The following is a 25,512-nucleotide window of genomic DNA, read 5'->3' as shown; positions in this document are numbered from 1 at the left end:
TCCATGGCTTTACCTGTGCCCTATTACATGTTGCTCCTTGGGCAGCTGGCTCTCGTCTCTCTCCCATCTCCTTTCTTCTTCCTGTCTATCTGCTTGTATTTCCTGCTTGCCTCTAAACTGCCTTGCTATAGGCCAACACAGCTTTATTTATCAACCAATCAGAGCAACACATATTCACAGCGTACAGAAAGATATCCCTCAGCAGGCCCTTTAAGCAGATCAAGCTACACAACTGTCTTGCTATGCAGAGGGCCTAGTCCAGTCCCATGCAGGCTTCACAGCTGTTGGTTTAAATTTCATGAGTTCCCACTAATGACCAGATTTTGATGTAGAAATCGTTTAACCTTAAACTTTAAAATGATAGAAGTTTTTTTGAACATTTCAAGGGAGGGTGTGTGTGGTGATATCTTGTGGACCCCAATAAAGCTTACCTGGGGAATCAGAGGACAGAACCAGTCACTAAATAGACATAGAGGTCAGGCAGTGGTAGCACTCACCTTTAATCCTATCACTTGGGAGGCAGAGATCCAGCTGGATCTCTGTGAGCTCAAGGCCACACTGGGCTACATGAGAGAAACAGAACCAGGCAGTGGTGACACACGCCTTTAATCCCAGGAAATAATATGACAGGACACAGAAAGGTATATAAGGCGTGAGGAAACAGGAACTTGCTCTCTTGAGGCTGAGGATTTCTAGAGGTAAGCCAGTGACTGGCTGTTCTGTTTCTCTGATCTTTCAGCTTTGACCTTATTATCTGGCTCTGATTTCCCCCGCCTCTGGTTTTGGTGCCTGTCCTGGATTCACTCTGTAGACCAGGCTGGCTTCGAATTTACAGAGATCCACCTGGCTCTGTCTCCTGAGTGCTGGGATTAATGGTGTGCGCCCTCCCAGCTTGTTATAAGACCTTTTAAGATTCGTGTTACACCTGCCTCGCAGTATCTGGATGGCACCAGTAAGCTCTGGTTCTGAGCAGTTGTCCCTTCCTCCATTTGGGGGAGGAGAGGATGCCGCCACCCCAAGGGGACGCTTTTGAGCTCAGAGTCCAGCAGCCCCACAGTTCTCTGGCTGGGGCACCTCAGTGTCACAGGGTTCCAACAGTGCAGGGCGGGGCTGTCTACCGGCCTCCAGACAAGAGAGCAGGTAGACCCAGTGTCACTTTTATCGGCAACAGGGGGTCCTAGCGCGCGCCCTTCCCTCGCGTGGCCCTTGCTCGTGCCCTTTCTTCGCTCACACGTTCCAGTGCCGCGTCATAGGCAACACGTTCCACAGTGCGTGCCTTACTGTGGGCTCCTTCGGCAGCAGGGAAGCGTCTCTGAACCGTTGACTCCATTTGAAGGCGTCGATCGTGCAGAGCTGTCCGGCTTGGCCGGGTTTGCCCTCGCCGTCCTTTCCTGACTGTGCCCACTGGGGACCTACAGAAGAGGCCCCCACCACCAGTCCACCATATTCCCCGGTCTCCCTGGGTTAATTCCATGGACGAGTGTCTGAACATGGCTGACAGCAGCCCGTCTTTAGAAGATGATGAGGCTTTAGCGGATTCCCAGGAGCACCCTGGGCGCGTGGCGGTTGTCCACACGAAGCAATATGCCGTGGAGAAGGCTTGGGACTTACTCATGGGAGTCTTTTCCTCAATGTTCTTGTGTGGCCAGCATGACTCAGTGCCGACTCTGTCAGCTTCCAGGATGCCCCGAAGCTCAACGATTCTGAAGGTGGTCTCCACTAAGGGCAGAGCCACGCTCAGTTTTGTTCTGGCGCAGCCCTTCCTGATTATATGGTCTTTCCTCACTGGCTACCTCTCGACTCAATCTAGGAAGGAGATACAGATTAGTGCTCTCCAAGAGAGCAGCCAAAGCAAAAGCAAAAGCATGCGAGCAAAGAAAAAGAAAGACCTCATTACCTTGGGAAAAGGTGAAGGATCTGCCAAGCAGGAGAAAGACTCCCCGGTCACCAAGAGGCCTTCTGGTCAGGGAAAGGACTCCGATGGTGATGTGAGTGCCCCATCTGCATTTGGACGTCTGATTGTCAACAATGTGCTCTCTTCTTTTATACCCAGGCCGGGTCCTTTGGGTAGGGATATCTATTTCAAGAACTTAGCAAAGAGCTGTCTTAAAAAATCCCAGGTAGCCTTCAAGAGCTCATACAAACGAAATGCCATTGCCAGCTCCTACAGTTCCACTCTAGCACAGTGGCCACCGGAGAGAATTTATGCACGTGATACCCGAGCTGCTGTCCCTGGCACTACTTTAGGCACGGCTACAGGTGCTGCTGCACGGGCACATGCTACCGGAGGTGCTGCCCCTGGTGCTGCTTTATGCGCTGCTGCGGGTGCTACCCAAAGTGCTGCTCCTGGCGCCGTTTCATGGGCTGCCACAGGCGATGCTGCACATGCTACCCGAGGTGCTGTCCCAGATGCTGCTGCAGATGCTACTAGAGCTGCTGCTGCAGGTGCTACCCAAGGTGCTGCTGCTCCTGGCGCCGTTTCATGGGCTGCCACAGGCGATGCTGCACGTGCAACTCGAGGCGCTGTCCCAGGTGCTGATTCAGGTGCTGCCCCAGTTGCTGATTCAGGTGCTGCTGCAGATGCTGCCCCAGGTGCTGCTGCAGATGCTGCTCCAGGTGGTGCTTCAGGTGCTGCTGCAGATGCTGCTCCAGGTGGTGCTTCAGGTGCTGCCCCCGGCGCTGCTTCAGGGGCTGCTGCAGACGCTCTGCCGCTCCCCAGCCCAGCCTCATCCCGGTCAAAGCGGGCTGCAAAGAAAGGCAGAGAGAAAGGTCGCTCAGCTTCAAGTGACCCTATCCCAGGTGCTGCACTGCCACTCCCCAGCTCCACCTCATCGCGGTCGAAGGGAGCTCCAAAGAAAGGCAGCGAGAAAGGCCCTGAAGCTCCAGGTAACTCGAAAAAAAAGGAAAAGAAAAAGAGGAAGGCCAAGAAAGCAGCTATCACAGATGATCCTCAAGTCAAGCAAGAAGACCCAAGGAACGGCCTCCCTGCGCCTGATATCCCAAAGCCTGTGAGGCGCAAGATCCCTCTGTTGCTGCCTCATAGAAGAGACGCCCCACTGATTTTGCCCCCACCTCTAGAACTATGCTTTCGAATCACGGCAGAAGACTTTGACTTAGAGAAGAAAACTGCTATGCAGTGGATCAACAGGGTCTTAAGGGGTATGTGGAAGGCTGCGTAGTCAGCAATACCACCTAGCTTTCACTGTGTCTGCTGCAGGGACTTCCTACAACACCTCTCCTCCCAGTCCCAACACTCACTCAGAGCAGAGAGAGCTCTTGGAAGATGCAGAGTCCTAGGCCTGGTATCCTTCTCATAATCTAATGATTGCCTCTATGAGTCATTTTTCCCCCTGGTTCTCCCTAAACCCCACTTTGATTTGTCTGATTATAAAGAAACAAATAGATTTCCTGGACCCTAGAGGGTCTGTCCCTCAAGTACCTGGCTGCTTGGCCTTTGCTAGGAGTTTAGTATCTTTGTTCTTGAGGCAGCCCAGGAAACTCACCTCGCCTGTGGGAACTTAATGGACCCACTAAGATTGCTGACTCTGCCGAGAGACACAGTGTTCTAGTCTCACTCACTTTGTGCTGGAAGTCAAAGTTGGATAGCTGGAGGATGTTGATCTAACCCAGTGGATCTTGGAACATAAAAGGGGCACTTTGCATTGGTTTTCCTCTAGGTGAGAATAGCCAGGGTTCTGTTGTTGGAGGCTACTGCTGATGGAGTTGCCTGTTTCTGCCCTCTTCCTTGCTTATTTGGGCAACACACACACACACACACACACACACACACACACACACACACACACACACACAAACACAGCTCAATGTGAAAAGTGAGTTGTCTGTCCTCACAAAGCTCACATACACAAACCAAGATGGTCTGCAACAGTGGTTCTCAACCTTCCCAATGCTGCATCCTTTAAAGCAGTTCCTCATGTTGTGGTGACCCCCAACCAAAAAATTATTTTCATTGCTACTTCATAACTGTAATTTTGTTACTGCTATGAATAGTAATGTAAATACCTGGTATTTCTGATAGTCTTAGGTGACTCCTGTGAAAGGGTTGTTTGACCCCCAGAGGGACCTTGACCCACAGGTTGAGGACCACTGGCCTAGATTAATCACTCATATATGGCCTCTATGATATCAAACACATTGTAGTTATTAACTCCCCTTCATTTCTCTTCACATACTTACTCTTATTTGCATCTTTTACAGATGATGGAGCCAAGGCCCGATGTAATTAAATGACTCGAGGATGGCTGCATGCCACTGGATACATAATACTGATCTCCAAGCCTGAGTGACCAGTTTCTGTACTCTGTGTAGTATAATATCACATTTTATGTAGAGCCATTTTGATACTTAATAAGATTGTTACCCAGAATGCTTGCTGTAGTATTTGATTTATACTCACGTGTGTGATACATGTTACCTCTTAATATGATTATGTGTCCCTTCTACTGGTCACAGCTACGACCCACATGTCCCCTTGGAAGCAAGTCTTCCCAATTTCCCTTGCCCATTCAGAGGATGGCCATTGTTGCTGAGGGTTCTGACCCAGGATATTCTTTGATCCTTCATTCCTCAGGACACTACAGTGGTACCAATTTCTATTCAGAGCCTTGGGGAAGGTTGGTCTTTCTTCTCGGAACCACCTTGTCTTATTTATTTATTTATTTATTTATTTATTTATTTATTTATTTATTTATTTATTTATTTATACTTCTATTGCTGTGATAAAATACTCTGACAAAAAAGCAACATAAGGGAGGAAGGGCTTATTTGGCATACAATTCCAGGTTACATACAGTCCATCACTGAAGGAAAGTCAAGGTAGGAACTTGAAGCAGCCTGTTACTTTTCCAGTCAAGGGCAGGGAGAATAAATGCATACATGCTTGCTGTGTTCAGTTCCATCCTCTGAATCTTTTTTTTTTTTTTTTTTTTTTTTTGGTTTTTCAAGACAGGGTTTCTCTGTGTAGCTTTGCACCTTTTCTGGATCTCACTCTGTACCCCAGGCTGGCCTCGAACTCACAGAGATCCACTTGGCTCTGCCTCCTGAGTGCTGCGATTAAAGGCGTGTGCCACCACTGCCCGGCATGTTCAGTTCTATCCTTACACTTCAACAGTTCAAGACCCAAACCCAGGGAGTGGTACCACCCACAATGGATGAGTCTTTCTATCTTAATCAAACCAATCAAGACAGTTCCCCATAGATATGCCTACGGTCAGATTGAGATGATTCTAGGTTGTGTGTCAAGTTGACAATTAAAACTAAACATTATTTACTCTGTCCCTAACCACCAAAGCAACTATGTGTTCAGAGCAAGCTGAACCTCCTTTGAGTGGCCCTGTGAGCTCTTATCTCTGATTCCTCGGTACTCACGTCAGCAATGTGAGACGAATACACAATCCATTATTTCCCAGTGTGTTGTGTTTTTCCGTATTGCCGTCACATTTTTTGCCTTTTATATTTCTATGATTTTTAAATGTGAAGTTTTTATATGGTTGATAAGGAGACTCTTGATTTTATGTCTCAGAATTAGAATTTAGAACTCCTCTCGGTCCCCAGGTGTAAACTTAAATAACAAGCAGGCTTCCCAAAGATTAGAAAGTTTATCCAGGAATGCACACTGCAGCAGGAATGTGTGCACCATGGAAAGCTACCAAACTAAAATAAAGCCCACACCGTATCGGAATGTAGTTACATTAACCCATTTCCTGTTTTTACTAAAAAAAGAAAAAAAAATAACCCAGGCTGAGTAATTGACAGAGAAAAAAGGTTATTCACTCAGTTTAGCATCTGAACAGCATGGCACCAGCTCTCTGGGGACTTCCTGGCTCTGTCCCATCATCACGGACCAGGACTTGATGGATGGTGGTAGGGAGGAAATGAGAGTAAAAAGAAGAGCCCACTACGCTGACAGGAGGAGTCCAGGGAGAGGGGAGGGAGGCCACTCTCGCTTTTTCATAACTGCTCTAGAGAGAAACGACCCATCCATCTGAGGGCCCATTCCTGTGATTTAACAGCCTCCCACTGCAGCTGCTTCCTAAAGGGCCCACCACCTCGGTATTACCACACTGTGCACCAATCGTCTACAAATGGTGTACTTGGGGGGATACAAACCAACCAAACCACAGTAATGGTGAACACAGAGGTGGATGAGCTTGCCACACCACGGTAGGTGGTCTTACTGTGCAGACTTGGCTGTCCTGGAACTTGCTATGTAGACCAATCAAGACTTTTATTAATTTTTTATTACTTAAACAATTTTCAAGTTTAAGTATTTGTTCATCATAGTTCCCCTTTCGCCAAATCCTTCCAGATGCTCTCCCCCTCCCAACCCACCCAACTTGTTCTTTCTAAAAAACAAAAACACAATACAACAACAACCCCTCACCCAAGAAAACAAAATGAAACTATGCCCCAAAAGAAAACAACCCCCCCCAAACACTAACCTGTAGCCAAGTAAAGGCACACACACAAAACTATGGAGTCCATTCTATGTTGGTCAATTACTTCTGAACATGAGGCCTGTCCTGGAGTGGTTTATACCCAGTTGTTGGGATTAAAGGTGGGCCCCACCATGCTAGACAAGGCTGGTCTTGAACTCAGACACTTGCCAGTTCCAGCACTCAGGAGACAGAGGCAAGCAGGTCCCTGAGTTCAAAGCCAGCCTGGTCTACAGAGCAAGTTCCAGGACAGCAAGAGTTACACAGAGAAACCTTGTCTCAAAAACAAAGCAAAACGAAAGAAAACAAAACAATGCCTATTACCTGCCAACCTTTATCTGCTGTCACTGAATTTTAAACTTTTCTACCATTGTCGAAGCCGCCGCACTCTGACGGCCACAAAGGAACACAGTTCCACAGTCAACATCCTGCGCGGTTCCACCTGTCCAGGCCGCGGATCCTATGCTCCGAGTCAGATTGCTGAGTTCCTCGCAAGTTTTGGCAAAGATTCACTAAAGCACATTCCAGAGGCAGGAATTCAGGGTTAGCTGTCACTTTAATTCTAGGCAGAGCCCAGGCGCCCACACACCGCCTGTAGAGGGGATTGCTCATTACCTTTTTGCTAGGGCAGGTGGGGTCAGCATTCCTCGGTGTTTTAGATGATCCTCTGGGCAGGACCCTCTGCCTCACCTGTCAGGTGTAAGAGAGTTCCCAGGGATGCAGCCTGGGCTTCCAAGTGCCCTTAGTGGGTAGGTTCGGCTCCTGCGAGGCTCAGAAGGAACAGAGACCCGTCTCTTCCCTGGGTTTCCGAAGCCAGCCAGCGAGTAGCTGGGCAGCAATTACTGGTTCTCTCTTCTCCTCTTAGATGTTTCCTGATGACTTTTGTTCCGCTGTCCTGAGCTTGGAGGGAAGCCTCTGGAGGTCATGTGAGGTCTCTGTTGGGGTGCCCCTCTGCATTTTTAGTCCCAGGGTGACCAAGCTCTCGATTTGTGTGGCGCCTGAAGCATCCAGGCTGGCGGCTGTCTGGGTCTGCCTGCATTTCCTTCTGCCTCTGCCTCGATGGTTCCACTGTCCCCAGGCTCCTTCCACCTCTGCTTTCCCACCTGTCCTCAGTCTTTTCCTTCAGGGGACAGATGGCTGAGCCTTCTAGGCTCCCAGGCTAGGGACCTGCTGAGCAGGAAAGCTGACAAGGTGAACAAGAAAGATCGGGACACAGTTTTTGACAAAATGTGGGTGCTCACACAGTTTTATCTATAAAGAACAGGGCTAATTAACTAGTTTGGACACAAAGAGTCATTTTGAGTAACATCTTCCCTCCACCCCTCTTTTTGAGTCAAGGTCTCTCTACTTAGCCCAAGCTGTCCTGGAACTCTTCTATAGACCAGGCTCACAGAGATCCACCTGTCTCTGCCTCCCAAGGACTAAGATTAAAGGTGTTTGTTACCACACCTGGCTCTGACTAATCTCTTGATTCTAGTCCACTGAATGTTAACCTCAGTCTAGGAATACTTAAAAAAAAAAAAAGAATGGTTTCCAACTTTTGGAAGCCATATTCCTAAGATGACCTGATCTGTCTTCATGCCTTCCTGAGAAAATTCTAGCTGTCCAGAGTCTACCCTTTGTTGCAGCCAGGACTTGAGAATGAGCCACTGTTTCCCGGTCTCTGTGAGCACATGAATTGGACTTTGGCTTTTGCCAACCAAGTGGCCTGATACCGTTTGCAGTAACTCTTTGTATTTTCACTTCCCTGACTCTTCTGAGGATCCCTCAAACTCCTTCCGTTCAATGTTCATTCTCCCTTTGAAACTTTAAGCCCTTCCTTCTCCTGTGGCTCCACGGCAGGAATCAAAGTTTCCTTCAGTGTCCCCGGACTGCTTGAGTGGAGCAGGGGCTTGTTAGGACCACATGCCTAGTGAGGAGCAGACGCATTCAGGATTCAAGCCTGTATCTGCCCGACCAACTCTATTCAGCTGCTTCCTCCAGCTGAACCCTCTAAACTAAGCCTGTGAGTCCAACCACAGGCACTGACCATTTGATTACGGCAACAGCAACAAGCTAGCAAGCCAACAAAACCATATTTGCTGTTGTTACTGCTTGTGTACAATGCTCTTTCCTACCATGCTTGCCTAGACTTTGTTTGCCCATCCCTCGTGTTCTCCACTGCGGTACTTTAAGAAGGTAATACATGCCGGGCAGTGGTGGCACATGCCTTTAATCCTAGCATTCAGGAGGCAAAGCCAGGCAGATCTCTGTGAGTTCGAGGCCAGCCTGGTCTACAGAGTAAGTTCCAGGACAGGCTCCAAAGCAACACAGAGAAACCTTAAAAAAAAAAACAACAAAAAAGTAATACACTTTATTATGATATTATTATTATTATTTTATTAGTTTTAGGTATATGGGAAAACTGAGCCTACTTACCCTCCTCCTCCCATAGTTCCTCTTCTTCCTATTATATCATTATCATAATTATCCTCCCTTGTGGTGCTGAGAACTGAACCCAGGGATTTGCACATGCTAGCCCCTAGCTGTTGAGCTAGCATTCTCCCACTGAGCTTTATCTCCAGCTCGGTTCCTATTATGAACACCTTGTATTGTCCTGGTATGTGTTACAAGTAAGGAGTCAGTATTGATTGTTGCAGGGCGATCAACCAAAGTCTGTCATTGATGTATTAGAGTGTATTTGAGGGTGCTTTTTTATATGGGGTTGGATGGCATGTGCCTATAGTTTTAGCATAGACTATTTCACTACTTTGAAAATAATGTTCTAGGTCTCTTCATTCCTCTCTCCACCCCCAGACACCCACTCTACTCTGGCAACCATCCAACTTTGTACTACACAGTTCATACAAAATGAGGTTGATTTAGACTCCTAGAGCATGTAGCCTTTTCAGATTGGCTTCTTTCCTTCTTTAAACATTATTCTTATTTACGTGTCCATGTGAGTATTTGCCATGTGGTCAAATGCCTGTGGAGCTCAGAAGAGGGCATTGAATCCCTTGGAGCTGGAACTACTGATAGGTGTGAGCCACCTAACATGGGTGCTGGGAACCAAACTTGGGCCCTCTGGAAGAGCTCTGACTCCACATACCAAAGCTGTAGAGTGCTAAGCAAGCCAGCTCTGTTTGTCTGTTGTTGAATCTAAAGTATTACCAGGTAGGCTTAATACCTAAGTTAGAAACACCTAGGGAACCAAGCAATAAAGTCCTTTTCCTGTTATTTTCATCCCCCCTGTCTGCAAACATCCTTTTCATCTTTTATCAAAGCATGTGCCGCAGTACTGGAAGTCTTGGCCAGAGCAATTAAACAAGAAAAGGGTACAGCCTCTAAGCATTAGATGAACGTGGAGAACTATCTCTTGTTGCTTGTGGTATTGCCACAGGTAGAAAATCATAGAGATTTCACACACACACACACACACACACACACACACACACACACACACACACACCCCAAAAACAAAGAACTATTAGGCTTCATAAACAAATTTAGCAAAGGTCCAAAATACAAAATCAGCACATAAAAACCAGTTGTTTTAACACTGGAAAAATTCAAAAAGAAAATTAAGAAAGCACTTGTATTCATAATAATATCAAAAAGAAAAAATACTTAGGAATAAAACTAGTCAAGGAGGTGAAGGATTTGTACACTAAACAACAAAAATATCTCTGAAAGGAACTAAATAATGAGATTAAAGAAATTCCTAGTAGCACACATATGATAAAAATTAATCCAGCAAGAAATAAAAAGCCAGAAAACTATATAATAGCTGAAGAGATTGAATCAGTAACTGAAAAAAATTTCCTAACTGAATTCTACCAAGTATTTAAAGAAGAATTACTATAAATAAGCAATGCTAACTAATTTGCCTGACACTAATTATAAAGTTATAGACCAATATTTCTTACGAACATAAGAGAATCTTATGCATAAGAATCTTCAACATAATAGCAAAATGAATCCCATAGCACATTAATGGGATTATAAACCACAGCCGAGTGATATTTCTTCCAGGATTGCATGTACTATTCAATATATAAAAATTAAAGCACCGTAGCACAGTAGCAGAACAAAGGGGGAATCCCACATGATCATTCCAGTTGATGGAAAAATGCATTTAAAAGAATCCAACACAATTTCTCGCCAAAACACTTAGAAAACTAGGAATAGAAGAAAATTTCCCCAACATGATAAAAGACATTTCATCACCCTTAAACAAAAAAGAAATCCATAAAGAAAAAGACAAATGTCTACAAGTAACCTCAAACCCATTGGTAGAAGACCAAACATTTTCTCTCAGGATGAAGAATGGTTGCTTTCATCTCTGAATTGCATAATGCACTGGAAGTTCTGGCCAGAGAAGTTAAGTAAGAGTAACCAAAGGTATACAAAGTGGAAAAGAAGAGAAAAATTATATATATTATAATGTAGCATGACCCTAGATTTAAATAATTCTAAATAATTTACAATTATATAGCTAACAAATCCTGGGAAGTTTCAAGATAGAAGGCCAACACATAAAACGTTGGTTGTGTGCTTATACAACAGTGGTGATCAATTTAAGAAGGAGATTAGGAAAACTATTTCATGTACAAAAGTATCCAAAAGAATAAAATACCTGGAAATAGATTTAACCAACTAGTGCTGAAAAAGTGGAGATCCATAGACGAAGAGAAGCAAGACTTGTGTGCTGAACTGAAGCAGCATCATGAAGGCGAACCACTTCCTGTGTAAACCGGAAGAAACTGTTCATTCGTATTGTAAGATGGTGATACTGTCCACACTGACACCTGGTTTCAAGATGGCTGTACTGTCCACACTAAAACACAGTTTTGAGGAAATTCCTATTTGCATCTCAGTTAAAAAAGCCTCTAAGTTTTGGCCCATGTATGAAATTCTAATATTAAACTTAACATAATATTTACAAATACTCTAAAGTTGTCAATGAAATCTATTAAATCCCTTGGAAACAACAGCTGTGTATCTGACAGTGCACTCTCCAGGCTTCAGTGGGTAATTCCAAACCTGGTCACAACACAAAACAAAACGACATGAATGTGGGCTGGTTAGTTAGTTCATTTGGGTTAAAGCGCTTGTCTCCAAGCTTGACAACCTGAATTGGATCCCTGGGGGTCCACATGATGGAAGGAGAGAATCGACCCTTGCAAGTTACCTTCTGACCCCAGGGATGTGCCATTCCACATATGCACTTCATCCCCCACAAATAAATACATGTAAATAATGAAAACACCAACAAACACTGTTATAGCTATAACAAAGACATGAACACAGAAAAGGGACTCGTAAGGAGAAGGGGGTGGGGTCACAGGGCTGTGTGCTCGATATAACAGATAATAGTTTGAAGTGAGAGTAAACAGAAGAACACATAAATGAAACTGTGAAAGGACGAAGTTGATCAATGAAAAAGAAACAACACCTTGTCATTTACTTCTTTGGAGTTAACATGTTCATGCATTTTATTGAGCTTTTCAATAAATAGTTTGAGCCATAACATTTATTGCAAAATTAAAGCCTCAAACTTTTTTTTTTTTGAGACAGGGTTTCTTTGTGTGTAGTCCTGGCTGTCCTGGAACTCTCTTTGTAGACCAGACTGGCCTTGAACTCACAGAGATCAGTCCGCTTCTGTCTCTCAAGTGCTGGGATTATAGGTGTGTGCCACCACACCCAGCCAAAACCTCAAACATTTTGGGTGTCTCAAAAGTAGCTAGAAATGAAAATAATAAGCGGAATCTCTCTCTCTCCTTTTCTCTCTTCTCTCTGTATGGTGTATGTACCCTCCCACATGTTCATACATGTAAGTAGGTAGGTGTGATATACTGCAGTGATGCTTACAACCTAAGAATACTTAGGCAACACTGATAAGATTAATGAGTTAAAAAAGTATGGAGACACAAGTTGGGTGGGTATTGCTTGGGGGTGGAGTTTGGGAGGAAATGGAGGAGGGGGTGAATATCAAAATGCAGTGTAGGAAAATTTCAAGGAACTAATAAAATATTAAACAACTTTGTTGAATTTGCAAACCTTCAGAAGGATAGCAAATATGGACAGAGTAGGGGCATCACAACTTAGCTTAAATTAGAGTGGAAAACAGTGAAAACAGGATGCTTTTAAGGTTGAACTGCTCAAGGAATATTAGGGGAAAACCATGCAGAGCCATAGTTTTTACTTTAAAAGTATTAAGTAATTCTTACACGAAAACCGTTAGAGGAGTCTAACCGAGATAAAACTGAATTTTAACAAAGGGTTCTTTTGCATTATGGTGTTGCTTACTGGGGAATGGATGAGAAGTGACTGGTAGACAGGCCAACGACCTTCTCTGTATTTTCCTAATTATAATGTGCTGATTCTGCCAGGAATCGTCACTGTATTATTATTATCGCTTATAAAATCAGTCAAGCCCACAAACAACTCTGAAAGCTAGTGGCCCCTGGAAGCCTGCTGTCTGTTATTTTGGGTTCTTTCTTTCCTGGCTTCCCAACCGTGTGGAGTGTCACATTCTTTCTTCACTTGAATTAATAACATGTTAGGGGACAGTCAGACAGTACCGAGGAATCATCAAAACATCGATTCACCCAGACATTCTGAAAGTTCAGAGGAAGTTCAGCTACTTCAGTACTTCCTCTGGTGCCCATCGCTTCTCCCCAGACACACCCACTTCGCTACACTAATTGGTCACTTTGGGGCATATCTTTTCCCAGGGAACTTCGGAGAAACTGGAAGTTCCTTGTTATTTCAGCGTTAATAAGCAGGGTTGCTGTGGGCTTCCCACAGTTCCTTGGGACCGAGTATAAAAGTTATCTGCAACGGTGAACTAAGTCCTTGGGACAGGCAGCAGGACCTTCCAGCCTGAATTCGGTCAGCATATTCTGGACTCCTCAGCACAGGCAGAGCTTAGCAAATAGAAATCGAGGCAAAGGATCAGCAAAAAATGTACCTGCTGACCAACAGGCTCAAATAGGACCCAGTCCACACATTCTCATTCATTTAGCCTCACTGGGAACAACTACATCTCAGAATGCGGTTTGAGCTTTCATCTCACACGCAACGACACCCGCCTCCCTCCACAAAGGGGCGCTAGTCCCAACAGTCATTGCTGTAGTTTTTTTTCCAAGTCCAAGAACTCCAAGTAATAACCCATTTCATGTAGCACTAAAACTCCCAATTCTGATGCTCTATGAATAAAATACAAATTAATTCATAAAACATTATACATAATATCATATACTAATATGTATTTCTACAACGGCCATCTTCACTCTGCAACGGGGTGTGGGGATACTGTGGGTACTGACTTAAGTGACATAATTTTCTTTTAACTCAGCCAGACTAACTTTGTTTTTTAACCCTACCCAGTGAGAGGAGCCACACTTGTGTCTCTTGAAGGTCGCAGTGATGATGTCTTTGTTGGATTGTTTTAATTTTCCAATGGCTTGAATATCAAGTATGAGATAGTCATCATTATACTTGGATAGTGATTTTAATTCTCCACAAATAGTGCGCAAAGGTTTCGGTTGTAGTTTCATTTCTTGGTTGTGGTAAAACATCCTGACAAAAAGCACGTTAGAGGAGAAAGGATTTGTTTTTGCTCAGAGTTCCAGGTTATGGTCCGTCAATGTGGGGAACTCACCTTGGCAGGAATGTGAGGCAGCTGGTCACATCACATCTACAGATATCTATCAAGACATCTCCCTCATTGTTCTCCCACTCTGCTCCTTTTCCATCTCAGCCATCCCATTCCCCTGTGATCCCGTCCCCCATCCCCTACCCTCCATAGTCCCCCCACCTCCAGTTTACTCAGGAGATCTCATCTATTTTCCCTTCCCAGGGCAATCCATGCATCCCTCTTAGTGTCCTCCTTGTTATCTAGCTTCTGCTGAGCTGTGAGTTGTAGTCTGGTTATCCTTTGCTTTACTTCTAGTATCCACTTATGAGTGAGTACATACCATGTTTGTCTTTCGGAGTCTAAGTTACCTCACTCAGGATATTTTCTAGTTCCATCCATTTGCCTGCAAATTTCATGATGTCATCATTTTTTTTTTTTACTGCTGAATAGTACTCCATTGTGTATATGTACCATATTTTCTTTATCCATTTTTTGGTTGAGGGGCATCTAGGTTGTTTCCAGGTTCTGGCTATTATGAATAATGCTGCTATGAACATAGTTGAGCATGTATCCTTGTGGTATGATTGAGCATTTCTTGGATATATGTCCAAGAGTGGTATCATTGAGTATTGAGGCAGTTTGATTCCCAATTTTCTGAGAAACTGCCAGACTGATTTCCAAAGTGGTGGTATAAGTTTGCACTCCCACCAACAGTGGAGGAGTGTTCCCCTTGCTCCACATCCTCTCCAACATAAGCTGTCTTCAGTGTTTTTGATCTTAGCCATTCTGACAGGTATAAGATGGTTTCTCAGAGTCGTTTTGATTTGCATTTCCCTGATGACTAAGGATGTTGAAAAATTCCTTAAATGTCTTTTGGCCATTTGAGATTCTTTTGTTGAGAAAACTCTGTTTATCTCTGCAGCCCATTTTTTTTTAATTGGATTGTTTGGTATTTTGATGTCTAGTTTCTTGAGTTCTTTATATATTTTGGAGATCAGCCCTCTGTCAGATGGGTTGGTGAAGATCTTTTCCCATTCTGTAGGCTCTCATTTTGTCTTATTTACTGTGCCCTTTGCCTTACAGAAGTTTCTGGTTTTCAGGAGGTCCCATTTACTGATTGTTGCTTTCAGTGTCTGTGCTGCTGGTGTCATATTTAAGAAGTAGTCTCCTGTGCATTGGCTACTTCCTACTTTCTCTTCTATCAGGCCCAGTGTAACTGGATTTATGTTGAGGTCTTTGATCCACTTGGACTTAAGTTTTGTGCACAGTGATAGATATGGATCTATTTGCAATCTTCTACTTGTTGACATCCAGTTATGCCAGCACCATTTGTTGAAGATGCTTTCTTTTTTCCATTGTATGGTGAATTGACCCCCTTTATTATTGTCCCTTCTCCTCTCTTCCCTCTCCCAAGTCTCTTGTTCTACATGATGGTCTGAAATCAAGCTGATGTTTCAGGCTCCTGAGTGCTGAGATTACAGACCAGCAGCCATGCCTGGCTTCTTGTATCTTTTTACAATCTATTTTTCTAAAGTCTATGTTTACTTGTAGGAAATGAGTTTATTCTAAGAAACACATAACACCAAGTCCTTCATTCTGTGTCTTTTAATTGGAATATTTAACTTATTTATAGCCAAGGTGTCTGCAGATGAGGAACCTCTTACTTCAGCCATTAACAACTAATTTCTTCATTGTGTTTCTTCCTCTCTTAGATCTTTTTTTTGTAGCTAAGTGATTTACTCTATTAGTGTTTTATTATTTTTTGTGTAACATTTTTGGCTTGTCTATTACAGATTTTTACTTTGTGGTAACCATAGGGTTTGTAGAAATGTTCTCATTATGACATTATTTTGAAGCAAAAGCATCAAAACATGAACATAAAGAAAAACAACAGAAAAAAACATACTAACATAAAACTCTGTCCATGCATCCCATTCCTCCCACATTTTGAATTCTGGTATAACAACTTATCTTTCTCTTTTGGCCATCTCTTCACATACAGATGTAATTACTTTTAGTCACTTTGTTTTTAGTTTCCATATAATGACATGATTGATCTCCACAGCACATTGATAATATTAGAACATTCTGAATTTGTATAATTATTCTTACCAGTGAGCTTTAAACCTTCCAGTTTTCTCTTGGTTGTTAATGCCTCTTTCCTTTAGAGCAAAGGACTTTTGGCATTCATATAGGAAAGTCCAGTGGAGTTATATTTAGTTGGCTATTGTGAGTCTGGAAGTGTCTTTATCTCAGCCCAATCTTTTTTTTTTTTTTTTTTTTTTGGAGCTGAGAATTGAACCCAGGGCCTTGCGCTTGCTAGGCAAGTGCTCTACCACTGAGCTAAATCTCCAACCTGGAAGTGTCTTTATCTATCCTCATTTCTAGAGTGCCTGGGGACCTAGGCCCACGTCTCTGTTGGTGTCATTGCAGGCCAATATTTGAATCTGTCCCATATAGGCACAAGTTTCTGCCTATCCCTGAGAAAGGTTTATAGCTCCATCTACAGTGGCCTGATTTTAGCTGTACTGCTTTATACTGGCAGAGGGTGGTGCAAATAGTTCTTTGTTTGGCAAGGCTGATGCTAAGCTAGGGCCGCCTAAAAACAGGGCCCTGTGTAGTTGAGGGTAGAGGTGTTTCCAGGCACACTGAAGTCTGGCAATGATGCAAGCTAGTGCTTGACTTTGTATGACAGGTGTTTAATATCTGCCTGATATTGGGGTGGGTCAGAAGGCTGTTTGTAGACCACTGCTTGGCTAAAGGGACCTTTGATTTCCCCTTGGTGTTGATTCACCATGATAGCCTAGTATTGAGCTCTGAAGGAAAGTGTGGTGTCCACACCCTGCTGCCCAGCAGACAGTCTTGCTTATGCCACTTTTGTCTAAGATTGGGAGGAGTATGGTAATAGTCCCTTATCTACTGGGACTTGTTTTGGAGATACAGGACTAGGGCAGAGGGCTCTGAAGAGCAGTAAGCTTCACCTTGGTGGCTCTGTACTCGGTTTTTAGGCTAAAGCCTGGACTTAATTCTTTCTCACCTCTCTAAGTGAAAACCATCTCTATCTGGGCTGCTCACAGTTAGGAGGAAAGTTCTATGGCCAACTCTTTTCCTCTTGCCCTTTTGATGCATCTCTTTTTTAAATTAATTTTTTTCAAAATATATTTTGACCATGCTCCCCCTCAGCTTGTCTCAGATACTCCCCATCTCTTTACTCACCCAACTTCACAGTGGTCTGTCTGTCTCTCTCTCTCTCACACATCACCCATCATACTAAACCTGGGCACTGTGCTCCTTCATCTGGCTTCTGTAACTCTTAAGAAGTTATTAACAATCACTTTTCTCTGAATAATTTTTCGATTGTGAGACACTGATGATGGAGAGATCCTAATTACCCTCTTGTTCTGTCGCCCGTATCCACACCTGTGCAATAGATCGTTGTTAAACACACAGGGTGAAACGACACTGGGAAGCTCTATGTATCCATCGTTTCTTTTTTTAACCCTTTAGCTGAGAATCGTTTGGATTTCATGAGACTGCCACTAGAATATTCTCTCTCTCTCTTTCTCTCCCTCTTGCCTTTCCTCTCTCCCTCTTTCTTCTCTCCTTCCCTGTCATGCCACTATCTTGTCACATTTTTTCCCTGTATCATCTTTCTAGGCATATTGTTTTTATGTTTGATTCTTCTATTTTCTTCCTTTTCACTTTTATGTATAATTTGCTACTTTTACTTTTATTTTAAATTTACGCATGACAATGTGCACAACTATAGGGTATAGCATAATAATTTGAACATGTATGCCATATGTAATAACCTAATCAGAGTAATTTGGATTTCTATGTACTCAAATATTTGGTTATTTCGATGTGTTGAGACTCTCCTATTCTACAATTTTGAAATTGTATTGAAATAGATTGTTTGAAACATAATCACATTTCTGGGACTTAGAAGATGAGAATGTGCTTACCCATATAAGTGAATTTTACCTATTTGTTACTAGTTCCTATCCCATCTCACCCTTACCCTCCCAGGCCTCTGGTGACCAATGCTCTACACACCACTTTATGACATCAACTTTGTGTCACTGTATGACTAAGAAGCCCTGGTAGTTGCCTTTCTCTATCTTACTTATTTCACTTAATGTAATGCCATCCAGTTCTAACCATGTTGCTGGACATACCAAGACTTCATGCTTTTTATGACCAGTTGACATTTCATGGCATGTATACACCACATTTTCCTTGTGCACTCAACCACTGGGGGACATCTGATGGACACCTTATTTTTGCTGTAATGAACGGTGCTGTAAACATGGAGGTCGAAGAGAGAACATCTGCATCACACCACGTAGCCCGGCAGCAGTGCATGGTGGAGCTGATGAGATGCTCTTGTCCTCTTCCCTTCATTCCACGGCACACCAATGCTTCTGTCCTTTTTCTAAGTAATTAAAATCATTTCACATCTGAGTCTTGATATACTTCATAGAGTACCTCTGTTCATTTTTCCTTAATTGATACATATACTGTAGAACAGTAACCACCATAAAAGACAGCAGAAATGGACCATAGATAAAAGCAGACATGGCCAGAGTCAACGCTGGTTTGTGAAAAATACGAGAACTTTTGTTCAATGTCTCTGGCACATAGCCATCTACATGGCATAACATCATGAATGTCAATTTGGGAATGTGCTGCTATTTTGAATTTGACCTTCTCTCACTAGCAGCTGTGTGTTTAGAAAACACGTCCATTCTCTCTAGAAGGATCAATGTATTTTACTCTCAAACTCATTCCTTTGGAAAGGTAAGATATGAATCAGCATGCTGCACAATGCCTGTAAACACTACACTAGAATGCTTCTCGTGAGGTCACCACTTCCAACTTCTAGACAAGGAGATGAAACTACGAGGTCTGGAGAAGGGTATTTTCTAGTGATTAAAGGCTCTTGGTCCAAGGATGGTATGTGTTTCAGATATGAGTGCTTTTACACAACATTTTCATTACTCTCCTTTTCTCCTTCTACACCGAATCTGTGCCTCTCCCTAGCACCCTCCACAGAGCCCCCTTTACATCCTTGTTCCTCAGGGTATAAATCAGAGGGTTGAGCATGGGGGTGATGATAGTATAAAAAAGGGCAAGAAACTTTCCCTCCCTTTCAGAATAGCTGTGGACAGGTTGGAGATATGTGGAGATGGCTGAGCCATAAAACATGGCAACCACAATGAGGTGAGATGTACACGTCCCAAAAGCCTTTCTGCGACCTGCCATTGACTTGATGTTCAGGACTGCCTTGGCAATGTGGGCATAGGAGCCTAGAATTAGCACTAAAGGACAGACTAAGATAATGACCCGGGCCACAAACAAGTTGGCCTCTGTTCCTCCTGTGTCCTCACAGACCAACTTCAGGAGAACAGGCAGCTCACAGAAGAAGTGGTTCAGTTGGTGTCCACAGAGGGGCATGGCCATCACGAGGCTTGTCTGGATCAGAGAGTTCACGAGTCCTCCCACCCAGGAGAATACAACCAATGCCCTGCAGAGAAGGGGGTGCATAATGGTTGTGTAATGGAGTGGGCGACACACGGCGGCATAGCGGTCTATAGCCATTGTCACCAAAAGCACACACTCAGTTCCTCCCAGTGAGAGCACTATGCAGAGCTGGGCCACACACCTTCCAAAGCTGATGGTCCTGTCAAGTCCAGAGAGGTTGACCAGAAGCTGGGGCACAGTGCTGGCAGTGTAGCAGAGGTCCAGGAAGGAGAGGTGGCTGAGAAAGTAGTACATGGGTGTGTGTAGGCGAAGGTCCAGTCGAGACAGGATGATGATCAGGGTGTTGCCAAAGAGAGTCAGAGAGTAGAAAATAGAAATGGAGGCAAAGAAGATAGGTTCTAGGTGAGGCCAGTCTGAGAAGCCCACCAAAATGAAGCCCTCTTCTGAACTGGTGTTCAAACTTTCCATAGTCTCCCACCTGCACAAATAGAAGACAGCTCAATGCTTCCTATAGAGAACATGAATTAATTATTTCTAAATGCACCACAATCACATATTTTGGGTTGTCTCTGTGTTCACCTCTTTTGAGTCTCCCATCCTCCCTCCATCCATATAAGTCTCTTGTTGTCTTTCAAATTCATAGCCTTTCTTTTTCCTTAATTGTTGTTATACCTCTCCGTGTGTGTGTGTGTGTGTGTGTGTGTGTGTGTGTGTGTGTGTGTACTTAGCTTCTCTTTAGTATATAGATCACTGGACTATAGATGTAACCAACCGTCTTATTAAATAAGAAACACAGAAACAATGCAAAAGAGAAAGCCGAGAGGTCAGAGCTCAGAGCTAAAATTTCACCCTTCCACCTGTGGTGTCCCAGCTTCCCGAATGAGGCTTCTTCTTCCTGTCTGTTCGTCTATTTAAAGTATTTTGTTCTGCCTTCTCATTGGTTGTAAACCCAAACACGTGACTGCTTCATCACTGTCTGAATGTACAGCCCCCTAGGTCTTAAAGGCATATGTCTCCAATGCTGGCTATATCCCTGAACACACAGGTGGCAAGCATTAAAATATTGCTTCTCTTTAGAGATTGTTGTATTAAGAACTAAACAAAATTATTAGATTTTAGGTGTTTGGTGTAGGGATCTTTGATTTCCTTGTTATGGTTGTTCTGTTGCATCATTGTCTTTGAAAACATAATTTAATTTGTGTGGTGTTTGTATCTTACAATTTAACTGAATCTTTTTATTATTTCTGTCAGTTTTAAAAATTGATTTGAGCTTCTAGCACACTCTGTTTAGATGGTTAAGTCATTTGCAAACAGTTATTTTTTCTCCATCCTGTTTAAATTTGTCATCTTTTATTTCTCTGTCTTGGGGAAGCTGGATCTACACATTCCAGAGAGATCAAAATAGACCTATCTCCCACCTCATGTGCCAATAGCAACAGAAAATAGGTGATTGTTTTATTTCTAACACCCCAAAGTGTTAAGTGAGTGGAAGAAACTACGGGCTTCATCCTGAAGCTGATTTTGGCAGATAACTTTTAAACCTTTGCTTCTGAACACACTGGAAGTAGAGAGAGTGGGACCCAGTGTGACATACAGGCTCTGGTTATTATAGCAAGTGTCCTGCTAGAAGGATACCGAACATGGGAAAGACTGTGCATGTGTGGGACAGAGGCTACATGAGAAGCCTCTTGACACTATTGCTATGTGTTAAACCGCTCACAATCACATCTATTAAACAATTCTAGGAATAATAAATATTTGGGAAAAAAGAAGAAATAAATATTTTCTGTGACAAATAAAATTTTAGATAATTTGTTTCTAGGAAACTTGCCTTGGAAGAAATGATATAGATGTTCTTTGGGAGGAGTGATGTGATAGAAGGGGCCAACTTGGACCTAAATAAGAAAGGAAGACTATTATAAGAGAAGTAAGCACAGGCAAATGTTTTCTTAGCCTAGATTGGTCTAAAAAAATCATAACGAAAATGTATCCTATGAGTATGATAAATGGCAATGCTACAAAATGAAAAATCTGGTAGTATAAGATAGCTTAAAATGTTTATCTTATTTTTATTATTTATTATATGATTTCTTATTTCCTTATGATTATTTATGTTTGTGTCTGTGTGTCTCTGTACACATGGATGTCCACAAAGGCTAGAACAGAGTGTTGGATTCCATGAAACTGGATTAAAGGTGGTTGTGAGCTGGGAACTGAACTCTGGTCCTTTGGAAGAGCAGCAAGCACTCTTTATTTTTGTTTTTATCTTGTCTTCTATTTATTCTTCTCTTATCTAATATATCCCAACTGTAGTTTCCTCTCCCTCCACTCCTCCCAGTCCCCCAACTCCTGACATCTTTCTTCTCCCCTTAGATCCACCCCTTCTCTGTTTCCCTTCAGAAAAGAGCAAGCCTCTCAGGGATATGAATTGAACAGGGCACAACAAGATGCAATAAGACTAGGTACAAACCCTTACATCAAGACTGGGTGAGGCAACCCAGTAGAAGGAAGAGAGTCCCAAGGCTTAACCATTGAGCTTTTCTCTCAGCCCCATAGTTAAGATACATGTATGTCCTCTTAGAAGAATATAGTTAGTACAGGTAGAGGACCAATCATAAATGCATATAGTTAACACTAGAGTAATATCTTAAATGATAATTTAAAAAGTAGTGAGATTGAAAAACTGATTTACTAAAAAAATGAAGGAAAAACCAAACGTGTAAAGTGATTTTTGATAAAAAACAACAATAACATAAAATTTTGTGTTTTAAAGATGAATGTTTTCTTTGTCTCTTCCTTCTTTCCTGAGACAGGGTCTTGCTATACACCCAGCCTTCAACTCCAGGTCCTCCTACCTTACATTCCCAAATGCTGGGCTTGTGGGGTCATATCACCACGTCAAGATAAAGGCTGATATTTACTGAGATTATAGGAAAAATAAACTTTTTCTTGAAAGAGGTTTATGTTATGTTTACCATGAACATTTTTTGCTGGACTCATGTTTGCCTCTCTTTGTCAAGTTTACTGAGAGAAGATCATCAACAAAACTGTCAATGTAGAATTAATTATTTGAAAAAGATATCTTGACACTCTTATGAAAAACATGATGAAATATGAATGATAAACACAAAGGAGATATATATATATAAATATATATATAAATAAATAAATATATATATATTAATCAATGCATCGAAGCTGTTTTAATTTGGATAGTCTCTATGGACAAGTGAAAGGTATTGTAATTTCTTGGATAGATCCTTACAGATAAGTTCAATCATAGTTTTTATTACCAGATTTTGAAAGTTTACTTCTGTGAATTTTCATTTACTTAGCTGTAAAACCAAAAAATAATTGGACAGGTTTTTGATTGGCGTTAAAGGTTCTCAACATACTCTTGTTGCTGGTACAACACTGTAATCCCAGCAACCTGAGGCAGATCCTTAGGGAGGCATGAAGCCTTGAAGTCGGTTCGGTCTTGGTTAGTGGGACAAAGACATTGTCCTACTTTGCAGGGATCTAGTCTTTTATTCAGGAATATGGTGTGCAAAGACACAGCCCCAGACTATCCAACCTCAAGGCCAAGGTGTTTTCTTCCTCTGTCCCATTGCAGTGGCTCTTTTTTCTGCCTGATCAGACCTTTGATCCCTATGAGCCCGCTTGTAAGTCCCCTGTGTAGTGGGTGAACATTGGTGTCTATGTCCCAGTGCTCTACTGACAATGGACTCCTTACAGAATCACCTCACCCAGGGCTGTCGGAAACGACACAATAAACCTTACTGGATATTTAGGCCAGTGAACCCCTGTATTCAGCACAGCTCTTCCACTCTTGCACTGTGCCGGTGTCTGTCACTCGGAGTTGCTTCAGCTGTGATCCCTTGCTAACTCCTCAGGGATAGTTGTCTCCACTCTTCCTTGTGACCATAGCTCAGGTCTCACTCTTTCCCATATTTGGTAATCATGGAAGGTCTCTATGGGATACATTTTCATGTGTGTGTGCATGTGTGTGTGTGTGTGTGTATGACAGAAAGAGAGAGAGAGAGAGAGAGAGAGAGAGAGAGAGAGAGAGAGAGAGAGAGAGAGAGAGAGAGAGAATATCATGGCATGTTTGTGGGGGTCAGAGGGTACCCTGGGTGTCAGTCCTCATTTTCTACCTTGTTTGAGACAGGCTCTCTTGTCCCTGGCTCTATGTGGCAGACTCGCTGACCCATCTGTTTCTTAGGATTCTCATCAATCCACTTCCTATCTCACTGTAGCAGTACTAGGATTACAGATGTGTGCACCATCACATTCATCTTTTACTCGGGTTGGGGTATCCAAACTCAGTTTTTTTTTTTTTTTTTTTTTGGTTTTTCGAGACAGGGTTTCTCTGTGTAGCTTTGCGCCTTTCCTGGGACTCACTTGGTAGCCCAGGCTGGCCTCGAACTCACAGAGATCCGCCTGGCTCTGCCTCCCGAGTGCTGGGATTAAAGGCGTGCGCCACCACCGCCCGGCTCAAACTCAGTTTTTTATAATAACAAAGCATGCACTTTACCCACTGAGTCCTCTCATCAGCCCCAACATTTCTACTCTGGAAGAGCAATTATAGTTCACTTCTCAAATGCACACTAGGTCTCTGGTATGTACCACACATAATCCCTAGACTATATCTTGTATTCTCTTTGGGTTTTAACCATGGCCATGCTGGCTCAGGGTTTGGGCAGCACCAAGCCTTCCTTTGGGAGTCCAGTGCATGTAGGTAAGAGGCAGGAAGGCCCCATTAGGAAGCACACAGATGAACACAGACCTCCTTCAAACTGACTGCCCTCTGAATTCTGAGGAAAATAAGTACACCATGGGACTTCGCTGAGTCCCATGTTCTTACACTAACAGTGACTGCTTGGAAGTATCCATTTCTTTTCTTGATGATTAAATCTTTCATTCAAGGCATGGAATTATGTTAGGTTGACATACTGGCTTCCCAAAGGCCCATATTTTCTTTCCAGCTATTACTGAATGTTCACAAATTTAGAAAGCTTAAAGAAGCATTGGACTCTGTAGTCTTCACCAGTCACAGAATATTGAATATGTTGCAAGTTCACCACACTGGCTAAACACATAGATTCAGAGGGCAGTAGAATTGCTCAGACATCTTTAAACATCCCAAGGAGGCTTTAGATTGAAAAAGAGATTACACATAAATATGCTGTTTGAATCTGTGTGCAAAGACCTGCCTTTGGTTAAAGGTAAGGACCTTGCTTTAGTTCCCTATAGCCAACTCTCAGCCAGGGTGTCAGATTTATAGGAAGGATGCTTGTAACTGGCCAAGAGGAAAACCTAAAAAAGAACTGAAGGCTTCTAAAATGCCTTGAAAGAAAGCCATGCTCCTGACCGACACTCTGGTCTTCACACTCATTCAGAGGTGACATTCAGGATCTGTAAATGGACAGCTGTACTCGGTGAAGGCTGTGTTAGGTGGTTTGTGACCTCTCACCCTGCCCTATCTTCTCTTCTCTAATGTTCATATGTTAAAAATGAATTCCTATTCCTAATTTCCTTGGTGCACAGCATTTTGAGATTCCTATATTTGTTTCATTGTAAAAAAAACAGCTTTTGCCTGTTCATCTGTGTGTATATGTGTCTCTATATCCATGAATGACCTTTATAGAGAACAAACTTTTGATCAGTAAGCATGCTTAGATTTATTTTAGACAGTGTATAGGACTTAATCTTTCAATAGAGAACATTATTCTCATGATCTTGTCAGGGTCTAATGGGGCCACATTAAAGTCACATAATTAAATTTTCTCTGTGAACAGAAGAGCAGGACCTTTGTTCAGTCAGATATTGTTAAATTTGAACCTAGTTCCAATTGCTGCCCTCAGCCCCCCACATATGGCTCCCCTATGAGGGCTTGGATGTTAACGGCACTCTTTTTTTTTTTTTTTTTTTTTTTTTTTTTTGGGTTTTTCG

General features: G+C 42.9%; 2 protein-coding genes across 2 annotated transcripts; one reads left to right on the top strand and one right to left on the bottom strand.

Annotated features, from left to right (window-relative positions):
• The first annotated feature begins 1,132 nt into the window (after positions 1–1,132).
• Positions 1,133–4,387, top strand: LOC121831578 (uncharacterized). Its single transcript, XM_042283341.2, has 2 exons — positions 1,133–3,159; positions 4,219–4,387. The coding sequence occupies exons 1-2, from the start codon at positions 1,473–1,475 to the stop codon at positions 4,245–4,247; spliced, it is 1,716 nt and encodes a 571-aa protein (XP_042139275.2). The 5' UTR covers positions 1,133–1,472; the 3' UTR covers positions 4,248–4,387.
• Positions 4,388–19,092: 14,705 nt separating this feature from the next.
• LOC102911120 (olfactory receptor 2Y1-like) lies at positions 19,093–20,149 on the bottom strand. Its single transcript, XM_006987104.3, has one exon. It carries the CDS (start codon positions 20,026–20,028, stop codon positions 19,093–19,095), a length of 936 nt encoding a protein of 311 aa, XP_006987166.3. The 5' UTR covers positions 20,029–20,149.
• Between the last annotated feature and the right edge of the window lie 5,363 nt (positions 20,150–25,512).

This window comes from Peromyscus maniculatus, chromosome 8 (genome assembly GCF_049852395.1).
Source record: "Peromyscus maniculatus bairdii isolate BWxNUB_F1_BW_parent chromosome 8, HU_Pman_BW_mat_3.1, whole genome shotgun sequence".
Classification (NCBI taxonomy): domain Eukaryota; kingdom Metazoa; phylum Chordata; class Mammalia; order Rodentia; family Cricetidae; genus Peromyscus; species Peromyscus maniculatus.
This window is presented reverse-complemented; position numbering and strand designations above follow the sequence as displayed.

Coding starts and splice junctions, on each gene's coding strand:
- LOC121831578 (XM_042283341.2), top strand. CDS start 1,473: ATGGACGAGTGTCTGAACATGGCTGACAGCAGCCCGTCTTTAGAAGAT. Junction 3,160..4,218: donor GATCAACAGGGTCTTAAGGG/GTATGTGGAAGG, acceptor CATCTTTTACAG/ATGATGGAGCCAAGGCCCGA.
- LOC102911120 (XM_006987104.3), bottom strand. CDS start 20,028: ATGGAAAGTTTGAACACCAGTTCAGAAGAGGGCTTCATTTTGGTGGGC.